This window comes from Mixophyes fleayi, chromosome 5, assembly GCF_038048845.1.
Source record: "Mixophyes fleayi isolate aMixFle1 chromosome 5, aMixFle1.hap1, whole genome shotgun sequence".
Classification (NCBI taxonomy): domain Eukaryota; kingdom Metazoa; phylum Chordata; class Amphibia; order Anura; family Limnodynastidae; genus Mixophyes; species Mixophyes fleayi.
The window spans coordinates 241650038-241664271 of NC_134406.1; the positions used below are offsets into that span (position 1 = coordinate 241650038).

The 14234-nt window shown below is 39.7% G+C and overlaps 1 protein-coding gene across 2 annotated transcripts in view; it reads left to right on the top strand.

Moving 5' to 3' along the window:
* The first annotated feature begins 329 nt into the window (after window positions 1-329).
* Window positions 330-14234, top strand: part of LOC142159123 (carbonic anhydrase 2-like) — a 29443-nt gene continuing 15538 nt past the window's right edge. The window contains exons 1-3 of one of the 2 annotated variants that reach the window (XM_075213744.1): window positions 330-472; window positions 1569-1760; window positions 2959-3156. In XM_075213744.1, the coding sequence (XP_075069845.1) occupies window positions 1727-1760; window positions 2959-3156 (232 nt within the window). In that variant the 5' untranslated portion in view covers window positions 330-472; window positions 1569-1726. Of the gene's footprint in view, window positions 473-641; window positions 795-1568; window positions 1761-2958; window positions 3157-14234 lie in introns of those variants that run through there. The other variant, XM_075213743.1, reaches the window with a different exon arrangement.

Sequence of the window (14234 nt, forward strand, 5' to 3'; positions counted from 1 at the left end):
TCTCAGAACGCCAAGGTCAATGTATGACTTATTGCAATGCCTGAGATTAGGTATTATTTTGGGATCATGTGACGCAGAAGGAGTCAAGGTAGGTGCAGGGAATAATCTGGGGTCGTTTAAAGACAAGGGTGCATCTTTTCCTTCTAAGGGACACAGTTTTAGTGCAATACACAGCAAGTGTCTGAAAGATTTGAGGTCCTCAGTTTGATTTGATGTTGCTCGTCCTCCCGCTGTGAGATGGATGCTGAGAGGAGGGGCACAGGTTTAAAAGACAGGGGATAAGGCACATGATCTGTCAGATGCTATTGCTGTGTTAAATCTAATGCCTGCTTGCTGTATGAATGCAGCGCCCGGCTCTCCAGCACTCTGCCACCGGATAACATGCTTTGGACTTCTACAAGTGCTGCCCTTAAATTGGGACTTTTGACCCTCGATCCTCCAGCTATGGGAATCCCCGCAGGCAGCTCCCCAGGTCTATTTGCTTCTCTCTTGCCGTGAGCTGTGAAGGGTAACAGGACACATTCCGATAAAGGCTAATCTGTGTGACAAATCTATGGATGACATAGAACAAGTCGCGTGATCTTGTTAGAAAGGAAGGAAATGGTCGTCCTTACAGTAGTAGGATATCTTTATATGTACAGATAAATAGGACAGTCTCATCGGGGTGCTGGTCGGATGGCAGTGTCTTTATGTGACTGTGGGAAGTGATGGAAAGGACATGGTGCATTAATTATGGACTGACCTTCTGAATTAAGGTCTGAGATGATCTGGACCAGTTTGACCCATTCTTCTCTGTACGTGTTATGTGTATTGCTCTTGCATGCAATGTAGTGTGTGTGTGTGTGTGTGTGTATGTGTGTGTGTGTGTATGTTTGTGTGTGCATATGTGTGTGTGCAATGTAGTGTGTGCAATGTAGAGTGTGTGTATGTGTGCAATGTAGTGTGTGTGTATATGTGTTGTGTGTGTGTATGTGTTGTGTGTGTGTATGTATGTGTGTTGTGTGTAAATGTGTGTTGTGTGTGTAAATATGTGTGTATATGTGTTGTGTGTATGTGTGTGTATATGTGTTGTGTGTGTATATGTGTTTATGTGTGTGTATGTGTTTGCATATGTGTGTGTGTGTATATGTGTTGTGTGTGTATGTGTATGTGTTTGTATGTGTGTGTGTGTTGTGTATGTGTGTGTGTGTATATGTGTTATGTTTGTGTGTTGCACGGTTCTTTAGGGACGAATGACTTTTAGGTTGTTTCTTCTGCTTTGTCCCATGCAGTGACAGTCTTTCCATGTCACACAGTGTATATAATGTCTTGGTGATGGTGTCACTGCATACTGTAGTGTGTGTTCTGAGGTTGTCCCTCTCCTAGGACAGACCTGAATCACACCAGTCTGTTCTGGAGATGGCTTGTCTTGTTATGGATGCTAAGAGACTGCAGTGCTGTGCTTTGTATACAGAACAAGTTTGAGATCTGGATGGGAGGAGTACAGTAGTAGGTACAGTCAGTGAAGTATAAGCTATCATCGTGATACTTTAAAGAAGGGGTTAATTTTACTCTCCGCCCTTAAACAGGCTGATCTCCAAGAGCCAAACCCACCTGCCGTGGTTTGAGTGAGATGGAGTTGGTGGGACCCTATAAAGCGCCCAAGAAAAATCCTGGTGGCTGACACTCACTCACTGGCACCCAAAGAAGGGACTTGTCCAGCAGGAGGTGCTGACATCAGAATATCATGGCACACTCATGGGGATATGGTCCTGACAATGGTGAGTGATGGGGACATGTGTCCTCCTTCTTCAGACCTACATTGAAGTCTCACTTATCGAAACAGGTCTTAAGATGTTGACTGATGACAAATTGATTTATTTATTTGCAGAACTAGAAAAAAAAGTGTTCCTTGGGTTTGGACAAGAGAGCGTAGATATATATATTTTTAAACATAAGACTTAGTACATTTTCTATTTTTGAATTCTGCAACATTATACCTAGTCAATGTTAGTATCGGTTTTCAAGACTGCCCTCTCACCATAAATAGAGTGGTCTGTTTTATTCATTGCAGTGGATTGCCTTTTCATTAACTTGGAGAGTTTCCCTGTAGACTGCAGCAGTGAGGATAGAAATTAAACTAATTGCATCTGCAAATGTTTCAGTATACAGATCATTTCTATGACACATTATTTATCTGCCCAATGCTGTACTGCTGTAAACAATGACATATTTGACACAATTGCTAAGCACTTCTCTAAAACACTTCCATTATATACCAAATTGGCATTTTGCCCCCTAGAAAACCGCATAGGGTGAACTGGATTCTTTTTCCTAAAGTTTGTGACTTATTCTTTTTTTTAACTTGTGAGTAATTAAAGAAAAAAAACATTTACAGTTTGCAAAGATATCCATATATCTTGAATGACCTTGAAATGACAAGATTGATGAAATTATAAGTTAACATTTAAAGCATCTTTTCATACTTCCTATTTGCAGCTTACTTTCTGAATTATTTTGAATTAATAATTGGTACCTGTGATCTAGTCATCCAGTAACAGAGCCTTCCCAGAGCAGATTTTTTTCTATGTGGCAAAGTGTAAGAATGTTTTCTGAAGGGGTTAATGTTGTGGTAAGGATTGTTCCGCACAGCACTCCTGCAAATTCAATATTAACTTTAAAAAAGCTACTGATTAAACTTTGTGTCATCTTGCAAAATGCGAGCGCTTTCACTGAATGTTGACCTTGAAACACCTCGTCAGCCCTTGCAGTATGTGGCTCGTTTGTAATTATGATTATAACGCTATAGTGAAAAATAAGAATTTCAAAGCGAAATTAAGGGAATACCTACATTTTCATTGATAAGTAAGATTATAATTGTAAATACTCTGAATCTGATGTAATATAAATGTAACCGTTTGTACTCAGAGAGAATATGTTTATCATACTATAACGTAAATACTTTGTCTTTTTTCGTAGGGCCCAACACTTGGCATAATTCCTTCCCAATTGCTCTGCAAGATCACCAGTCTCCTATTGATATTAAAACAAGCGAAGTCAAGCACGACTCATCACTTAAACCTTTGAGCATTAGCTACGATCCATCAACTGCAAAAGCCATCTTAAATAATGGCCATGCCTTTAATGTGGAGTTTGATGATGCTGAAGACAAATCAGGTCAGTTATTAATAGAATGGCATTGGTCATTTACTGGTCCTTGACCTCTGTTGGCTTTTAAAGGTTATAAATAGCCAAGAGGACTTTGTAATGATCCTTCCACTATAATCTGGATTTTCCATTTTTCAGTAGAACTCCACATGTGGTTTACTGAGAATATTGATATCCTTCTCTCATGAGGCACTAGCATTGTGCTGAGTGATCTTTGATTCATATCCTTCATGTTGTATGTACTTGTATATTATACCCATGCCAAACTTAGGCTCAGTGGTTACAGGTGAACACATTTCAAGGTTGCTGTTGGCCTGTGTGCAAAATATATGTTGTGTAAATATGTACTGTAAATTTCCCAGTAGTTAACATTATCAGAATCAAAGCAATAAAAAAAGAAATGTTATATAAAAAAACAGGTACATATTTGTTACATATAGCATATAAATATTTTTCCTGAACAGTTAAACACCTGTCCTTGTGCTAACTGTCAAAGTACTGTTCTGATGATGCATCTAGTTCCTGTTTTAGCAAGTTACTGAGCCACATCAAAAATCTTTTCTGTTGTTGACATGTAGACATACGAATGCAGTTGATGTTTATTAAACCCTTTAGTATTTGTTAAAATGTAAACATATTTTTGTTGTTTATGCTAATGTAATAATGTTTATATACTTGTCTTACATAATATTTACCGTGTATCCTTTACATGTTTTGTGTATATAGATACAAATTATAATAAAGTTGGAATTCTCATGTAAACAGATAAATCATTTCATTATATGCTTTAGTTATCCAAAAAAAAAAAAGTGAGTCAGTTCATTTACTCTGGTTGCAATGTCATGGTTGGGGTTATTGACAGAGAGTACACCCAGAATTGATGCACACTGACAGTAGTCAAAGCCAATCTATAAGGTCATTATCCACTACCTTGGTGCTCACAGTTTCAAGGTGAAAGTTGATTGCATTAAGGGAATTCACGTAGATAATATTTTTCTTTCTATTTGTGCACATTGACGCACCATATCACACATTCCTCTGTGCTTAAATTAAACGCAGTATTTAAACTAAAGGCGAAAATATGATTATTATGTGTTTATTGCTAAACATTAATTGCATGTCACTGTGTAATGGGGTCGTGATAATAACTAGATAGATGAAAAGACCCTGTTGCGAGCAATAAATTAAGTAGTTTATTATGGTGCTCATTTAATTTCCTCTGCTGGTGATTTTATAGCTAAAACACTGTGAAGGTGGTGAATGGACAAGTTACTGCGTGATAAAGGGTGATTGGATTCAGGACTCTATAATAGAAGCTTTGCCATAGTGTTCCTCCCTTCAGTGTGTTAGTTATTTAAGTGCACTTTAGAGCAATGTAGTCCAGGATTTATCCTGGAAAGTTCTGCATATGTGACATAAATACAGGTCCAGACACATTAAAAAGATAAGTTTATTTTGAATATGGGGATTATAAAGCCAGCAGGAGTCACAAAAAATAATTAGAAATTCACACCCTTCCCATTACTTACACAGTTCTCCTAGCTGTGTATTTAGTGTACAATGTACTTTGCAGATCACACTAGGTCAGGATTAATAGGTAACATATTATTTATTTTCTGTATGCTATACATATATGAAAATTCTATTTAAAAAAAATAATTAGATGTATTATGGCATGATAAATGCTGTGCTTACCCGTGTGATAGTTCCCATTCAGGAGCAAGGGCAGGGTTTTGCCAGGAGAGATTGCAACTTTGCCCTTCCTCAAAGTAGTTATATTCTATGTATGGAAGTACATTATAATGTAAGTTGTATATAGCAAACATTGTATAAAAGTCTCACTCAAGATAAGTTTATAAATCACACTACCCAGCAAAAGATGTCAGTGACATTGGGATTTTTTTCATACTTTAGGTAATAATCCTGGTTTGGCGGAGGTTTACGGACACCTGCAACCTCCCCCTGATCCCCCTGCTTTTCCTATGCCAATTTAGTGCACCGTTTATATGTGCAACGCCCCTCACCCTTGAAAGATCTGCATGTGTCCTTGGCATTAACTTAATGGGCTATATTGTGAACTTCAAACGTACACATAAAGATTGTGTTGTAAAATAAATGTACTTACGTGTACATTAAGCCACACATATCTCCAGATACGTCCAACTCCAAAACTGCAGCATTTCTGTGTCAGGTTTACACCTGGTTCTCAAATGTGTGTAGATACACACCTACCGATAGCAATCAGATGCAACGTGACAGTGTTAGTAGTACATGCATAAGCGGCAGTATCCTATTTGTGCACAAGATAATGTGACGAAGTATGAAATACATAAGACAGAATACTGTGCAGTACAGAAATATTCATGTCACAAAGATTGATGTATGCCCAACTCTAAATGATGAGAGTGACAGTGTGCTTCCGCCTTCACATGAGTTTATTTATTGGTTTGTACCACAACCCCCCACAACTTTTACTATATATACATATATATATATCTATATCTATCATAACTTATCCATCGGGCTTGTTTCTGTAAGGCCATCCATGCATTATACCATCAGGAGCAGTGTGTTACTGTGCTCTCACAGTACGCTCCTGCCACTTGACCCACAAGCGGTGTGCAATATGGGCACATGAGTAAGTGGACACATTGGATGAGATTGTTTGGCACTTGGGCTTAGCAGTTGGGTCACTATATTATGGAAACTTTATCAGACTTTTATCTAATAATGATGCCATCCAACCGTATACACACTACAATATTGAGGTAAATGCCTGATATGGCTGCAGATATCACAGCATGTGTATCCAGGATTAACTCTCCCTTGAACAAGTTTTTATCCAGAGTGGGTCTTTATGTCATAGTCCCTGGCAGCAACCACAGCATCCTGTCAACACATGGACCAGTATCATCATCATCATTCATCATCATCATCACCATTTATTTATATAGCGCCACTGATTGGGCAGCGCTGTACAGAGAACCCATTCACATCAGTCCCTGCCCCATTGGAGCTTACAGTCTAAATTCCCTAACACACACACACAGACAGACAGAGAGAGAGAGAGAGAGAGAGAGAGAGACTAGGGTAAATTTTTGATAGCAGCTACTAACCTACTAGTATAATTTTGGAGTGTGGGAGGAAACCAGAGCACCCGGAGGAAACCCACGCATACACAGGGAGAACATACAAACGCCACACAGATAAAGCTATGGTCTGGAATTGAACTCATGACCCCAGTGTTGTGAGGCAGAAGTGCTATCCACTTCGCCACCGTGCTGCACGTCTTACCAGTTATGCTACAGGGTACAAGATATAGTGTCACATTTAATGAACTTGTTTTTTAGGGTCAGAGCTCCTTTAATAATACAAATAACTCACTAATTTTGGATTTCCAGTGTAATAATCTGTGACAATGTTATCAATTGTACGGGCTGTACCCCTGGCTTTCATTGTTTATATATTCACCCCCTTCCCGCTCCCCTCCTTTTATATTTGCCTGTGACTTTGCCTGCCTCTTAACAAAGCAACTCTTGTCTGTTTATTTAACATTGTTATCCAGTTGTCAACACACGATCCATCAAACAGCGTTAGATCTGGTGCAGTGCTAGAAAAACGTCTGTGAAACATTTACTGATTCATGGTGTTTGTCATTTTTATTTTCATTAATTTTTTATATACTTTATTTCACATTCATTTAATTAATTCGCTTTTAGGTTAACTGGCTTTATTGATATTCAGACCAAGTAAAAGTCACATAACATAAATCAAGTATGAGAACCAGGAAGGGGAGAGGGTGCAGGGGCGAACGCAGGATTTATAAGGGGGTGTTTCCGCCCCCCCGGAAAAAAAAAAAATATTGCGAGAGGGAGCTGCTGCTCCATTTCGGTGAGTCCGAATTCTACAGCAGCTGCGGCGCTGTCAAGCAGCATCCGCGGCAGTGTTGTATTATACTACAATACAGCATTGCCGCGGACCCTTCTTTGACAGCGCCGCGGCTGCTGTACAGTACCGTTGGTTCGCGGAGGGGAGGGGTTTCTGGAGAACCAGAAACCCCCCCTGCGTGCGCCACTGGGGTGGTCTAAAATCATTCTTAACGACCTGACCCCAAATTGTCTCACTCTGCTTTGCCTACATATTATCCAGTGGCAATAACTTGAGTTATTTAGTTCTATATATAAAAATTAATACATGCATACATTTCCAATCAGAGTCTGTCTACTTTCAATGTCCTCCAAACTGCTATGCCTATATATATATATATATATATATATATATATATATATATATATATATATATATGTATATACATATATATATATATATATATATATATATATATATATATATTCACAGTCATTTGGTCATTTGGCTAGCATTCTATCAAGGAATAGGTAAAAGTTAATGCACACTGTTGCCAAGTACAGAAGATTGCTTTTTTTACGGTCAGAAAATTGCTTTTTAATGGTTCCTTCATAATATTATTTTAATTGCATTTAACTTAAACTGCAAAATAATGATATTGTTTTCCTACAATTAAATTATTGCTTCGCTATGTAGTATTATTGAACAAGCTAATGGCATCTGTATAAAGAGTCAAATTTCTTGCAGCTTAAAATGGAAAGGAATAGACAAGATGTAGCGTTGTACTAATTAGCAGATATTTTCCTTTACTCCAGGTTAACTCTGTTCGTGCTGTTGTTGTATTGTTTGTCCTGTAGGTATTGCTTAAATGTGTTGTATGCTTCTGCAGAGTGTAGTGATCCTGTCCTAGAACTTGCTGCTAGGAATGGTTTAGAAATTCTGACAAATTACGGCATTGCTGTTAAAGAAACATTGTTACATTGTTATTATTATTATTATTATTATTATTATTATTATTATTATTATCATCATTATTTCTGAATTATCATCTTCTACAGCAGAGTATACTGATTTTAAAGACTATTATTTTTATTAACATTTATTTATATAGCACCAACATGCTTCACAGCACTTTACAATTGGGAACAAGTTACTATTTAACAATCTTCTTCATGATAAACAGTAGAGGGTTAAATTTATGTCTGACATATGCTTTGTTTAAACGTTTTTATTGATCATTTACAATAAGTAAAAATATTTTTTGTATTCTGGCACCTGGTTTAATGCTGTGCATCTATGACTGTGCAAGCCTACAGCATGAATGCATTTGAAATGACTTTTCCCTGTAAGATGGGGGGATACAGGGGATATTGTCAAAATGTCTACATTCAAAATGTCCGCACCAGAATGATGGACAGTGATAATGTCTACACTGATATAATGTCGACCCACAAAATGTCTACATGTTCATAATATTTACAACATTTAAAATGTCGACATACATAATACCTACCTATTCAAAATGTTGATATGTGGAATGTGTACACGCTGTCATAATGTCTACATTCAAAACGTTGACATAAATATATAGATATAAACAAAAAAAACGATATGTCACCCCCCCCCTCCCCCCAAACAGCTTAACCAATCAAGCCCCCCTCTCCTTGGTTAACCAGCACCATGCTGATAGCACTAGGACTCTTCCCAAACTCCTGGACCGGTGGGTGTGGGGTAATATTAATTGTTTAAATAAATCCATTTTGTCTCTGGTGCACTACAGGTCTCAGCATGCCCAAGCCACTTATGATGGCACTTGGGAAACCACAGAAAATGTAAATTAAACAGAGACACAAGTGTGTCTACTGCTATTCAATGCAGTTACTTTTATTTTGACCTCTATACTACAGTGAGTATTCTAGTAACATCTATACAATATAGAGCTATATGTTGACCTATAAACAATCAAGACAGCAGTCTACTGACTAATATATATATATATATATATATATATATATATATATATATATATATATTGCACATAATGTTCTAGTGATATCTATATACTTTAAAGATTATTATAGAATTATTATACAATTCAGGGAGCATTCTAGTGCCATCTATACAATGCACAGATTATTCTAGAGCTTTCTATACAATACAGAGTAAATTATAGTGTTATCTATTCAATACAGAGTGTGAATTTTAATGACGATATAGAATATAGAGAGCATCTTATTAATGTATAATAGAGAGAACATTCTAGGGACCACTATCCAATACAGGGGGATTTTATTACTGATATATAATACCTACAGCACCTTAATCAACAATAAACAATACAGAGAGTATTTAAATACTATACGATACAGAAACATTCTAGTGATCTTTATACATACAGAGTGCACTCTAGTGACCTATGTGCAATACATAGATCATCTTATCTAAACAATAAATATTGCAGAGAACATTTTAGTGACCAATATACAATACAGAAAGCATCTTAATAATCAATATGTAAAACAAAAATGAATCTTATTAAACAGTAGGCAAAACAGAGGGCATTCTAGTGACCTCTAGTCAAAACAAAACACATGTTAGTTACCAACCCTGTTGTGGGGGGCACTATAAAATGCAGACCACCTAATCTCTAGTGGCTTTACAATGCAAGCCCCTAAATCTCTGTTGGCTTTATAATGCAGACCACACGTGGCTTTAATATACAGACTCCAGACCTGTGGTAGCATTACTATATAGACCCTAGACCTATTGTGGCTTTATAGTGCAGACCCTCCTAATCTCTGTTGGTGACAAACGCAGGTCCCAGATCTCTGTTGACAACCCAAATGAATTACATACCCCTCCTGTGGTTCCATGTTGTCTCTTGGCATGCCAGAGATGAAGTTTGGTTGTGCTGTCATAACCAGTTGACTACTCACAACACTCTGATTGGTGAATGGCCAGTGCCATCCACCAGTTAGCATGCTAAGAGCCATAAGGTTATGACAAAGGCCATCATACCCAGTAGTTGGGCAGCTGCACAGAATATGACTGCTCCACATTTGGAGCAGCAGGTAGAATCCTCTACCTGCCCCTCTGCCACTGAGCTCTAGCTCAACCCACAATTGTACCAGCCCGGCGGTAGATGCCTTCTTGCTTTCTGGCCCAACTCGCCCTCCACAGAGGAAGCACACTCAACCATGGGGAGAACATACAAACTCCTCATCATTCTGCCTCCCATATACATATCTCCCTATAGATAAATAGGCAGAAACTTAAATAAATATTTAAAATGTCATAACACAGCAGTACAAAAGCAAAGAACTGCACTTTGATAATAAAGATGATGAATTGCTAAATATTTCAGTGAGTTATATCGTTGCATAACTTGTTTCTCCTCTATACTGTATAATGAACAGTAATACACAGGTTTTTAAAGTACAAAGATCAGCCAGACATTTATCAGTAATAAACCTGGCGCAACACACAGTCTTTAATACGTGATTTGTGACAATTAAAATGATTTGTTCTCTTGCTATGTAGCATATTTACTTTGTATTCTATTTCTTTATAAGCTGCTGACAGTTTTAGATAAAATGTGAGCCAGAGCAAAGATCAAGGTTGGGGCCCTATACTGTTAGACCAATACATAAAAACACCTATATACTAAACAAAACAGGCATTGGGTGTTAAAACCAACATGTAAAACAAGAGAAGTGATTTTGTTCATTATGGATAATTTTGTTGGCTCATATACAAAGCCCTTTTTTCATTGGCTAGTAAACAACTCAGACCCCATTCTGGTGGCAATGTACAAAACAAAGCTTATTCTGTTGGCTATTACAAAGAGAAGACCTCCAATCTGATGGCAAGACCCCGTTGTGATGGTACATATATAATACATAAACTATGCTGGTGGGTAATTTACACAGTATAACTGATTGGGACTGTTATTCTATAATACAGATACTCATTCAGAAGGTACATATATAAAGAGGACCTCGACATTATGTCTGTGTGGGTGATAGGACGGCAGTGTAGCGTAGGTGACAGCATAGTTTGGGTGTCCCTGTGTCAGTATGGTATGGGAATACATTATCTATTGTACATATATTGTTACATCGTAATTGTTGTACGCTTATAGCATAGTGTGGATCGATGACAATAGTTCAGTGTAAGTGCCTCTGTTCTGTTGTAGTATAGCATAGATTGTTGCATAGCTTGGCTGTCAGTATCCTGTTGAGTGTCACTGTTGTGTAGGTGGTAGCAGGTGGTAGTCAGTATTTTGCAGGTGAATTGGAGCTGGCTATATATCAGTAACACACTTGCATCCATGGCCACAAATATACATTCAGTCATGTATTGCATATTAGCTCATTTCTTTTAATAGGGCAGCTAAGATGCAAATTGGGGCTGTTCAATACAGAGATATAGAGGCACTTGAAGCAGGCTTCATGTGTTTATTGTTCAAGAAAACATAATGTGCTACTTGTTTTTTGATGGTGACATATGCTGAAATCGGTCCCACATTTTTTTTTTTGGGACAATAATCACAATTTAACTTATCATATATGTGGCACTGATTCTAACGCCCCACCAATGATTCACAAGCCAGCTTCAGTACACTCATTTCAATGTGGCATGTTTGTTGTGGACAGACTGTGGGTTAGTTCGAGCAGGGAAAGAGGGTTGCTAAGCAGGGGCAAATGCAGGATTTGTAGAGGGGGGTATCCACACCACGCTGCCAGTGGGCGTGACCAGCATGCATGGGGGCGTGGCTATAATATTAGACAGTGCTTGGCTGCTCTCCAACTCTTCCTATCCCCATAATATACATGGGCAATGCTGCATGCACTACTGTTAGGTGCACGCAGCTCTCCCTTTTCAAGCAGAACTGTGTGAAGTGGGAGCAGGGTCCAGCCACCTCAATGATACAGTGCCCCAGGCTTGGAGGGGGGGTTACAGGCATTAGGAAACCCCCCCTCGGTTTGCCTATGCTAAGTACCCCTCATTTCCCACTCTCATTGACCACCTATGGTAACTGTGTAACATTGAATCATTCCCTACCACAACTTTGCTCCTCATTGGCTGTGGCTCATGTGGCTTTTGTTTTTTTGTTCAGTGCAAGTCTCAATTGTAACATTTCACAAATAGTAATATAATAGTAATATAATATTGGACTATTGTCTTGCTCCTGAATAATAACAAATTGATTGTTTCACGTCCTATAGATGGTAGCGCGCGTGTGTGTGTGTGTGTGTGTGTGTGTGTGTGTGTGTGTGTGTGTGTGTGCGCGCAGGGGGTGTTTAGATGACTAGCAGGCTGCACTTGCGGCATTTATATTTTCAATTCTGATATTAGTCTCTGGAATTTATTTTGTCATGTGTCAGAAATGACAAATGGTTCCCAGCCATATCTTTTCGCTATCTTTACTAAAATTGCTTTACGAATAGCAATTTAAATGAAATATAGGAAAACATATTTGATAGCATGACACAACCAATTCAGAATGTCTGAGAAATATGGGCTGTGCTTAAATAAAGGATAAATGCAATTTTTTTTTAGAATAAGTTACTGGGTTTATTATCTGTTATGTGTAACATTGTGACGAACAATAGGTGCGAGTTAGTACGTGACTGCTGATTACCACAGCAGCTTATTCAAATAATAAGGTGTTATCTGCTTGTACAGCCAGCACGCTAACACAAAGAGCAGGTTATCTGTCGTACTGTCTGTCACTAGTCACACGCAGTTACAGAATTATGCCAAATTTGATCTTAGTGTTTCAAGTCTCTCTGCAAGACTGGAAAGTTATCGTCAAATCATTTAACCTGCCTTGTCGGCAGTGGCGGATCCAGGGGGGGGGGGGGCAGGGACAGTGTGCTGCCCGACTTCTCTGATTGTGTTTTAAAACACAATCAGAGCAGCCGGGCAGCACACTGTCCCTGCCTGTCACGGCTGGACGGACCTGCACATACTGCGCAGCCGTCGGCAGCAAGTGTCTGCTAGGGGGGGGCGATCGCCCCCTCCCTGGATCCGCCACTGCTTTGAACTGAGGTGAGACGCATAGAGTGAAACGCGTAGGTCCAGGACCAGTAACTCTTGCACCACACACTCTGACTGCACAAAGCACGTCCTGTAGCCACCTTTGTTTACTGGAAAACCGCTATATGCAGAGAAATTGAAACGGAACAGAGACCCTCCACTGCCTTAAGGGGGGAAACATCCGTTGCAGACCAGGCAATTAGACTCGCCTCCAATTCTGCTGGGTACCCACTGAAATTTTGCTCCTTACCAACACCTACACTGATTAGATGTTAGAAAGGGGCGGGGCCTAAACCGCCCCCCCTAAATCGCCCCGGGTACACCAGCTTTCTAGATCCGCCCCTGCTTGTCGGCAGGGCCGGATTAACCATAGGGCTAACTGGGCTACAGCCCAGGGGCCTCGGGCATCCAGGAGGCCCTTGAAAGTGCTCAGCAGCAGTATTGATCGGTCGGGGGTGGGGGCGCCCTCGGCGCGATCAGTGCTGCTGAGCACTTTCACTGCGGTCCTTCCCCGGCGCGCTGTAGTCTCCTTACTGAGGAGATCTTGGGAGTCTCACTCTCACGAGATCTCCTTAGTAAAGAGCGTACAGCGCGCCGGAGAAGAACTGCAATGCCAGGAGAAGGAGGTAAGTGCCTTGGGGGCGGCTCGGCTCACCGTGGGGGGCGGCTCGGATCATGTGGGGGGGCCCTCACAGGGGAATGGAGGCCCCCTTAGCCCAGGGGCCTCCATTCCCTTAATCCGGCCCTGCTTGTCGGTATATGAGCGGGAGAGAGAGAGAGAGAGAGAGAGAGAGAGAGAGTGAGTGTGAGTGTTTGTGTGAGAAAGAGTGAGAGTGTATGAGAGAGAGAGAGAGTATATATTTTTGCTCATTAGTAGCCTGAATGTCCTGTACAACTTTATTAAAAAGGTACATTTTGTGGAGTATTATTTCCTCCTCCATTGCCAGCTGCAAGTGGCACATAACACAATCTACAATGGTGCATATACAGGAAAAAAACTAAAATGTCAAAGCATAGCATGACAGTTATTAGTGTGACTTCACTGGCCATACCTCTCTGAATCCACTCTTTATAAAGCATTCCTTTGAAATGAAAGACTGCAAACTTTTCACTTAGACCCAGGGCTGTGCACTTCCCTGGTGTCAGGGGCAAATGCAGGATTTGAAGAGGGGGGTTTC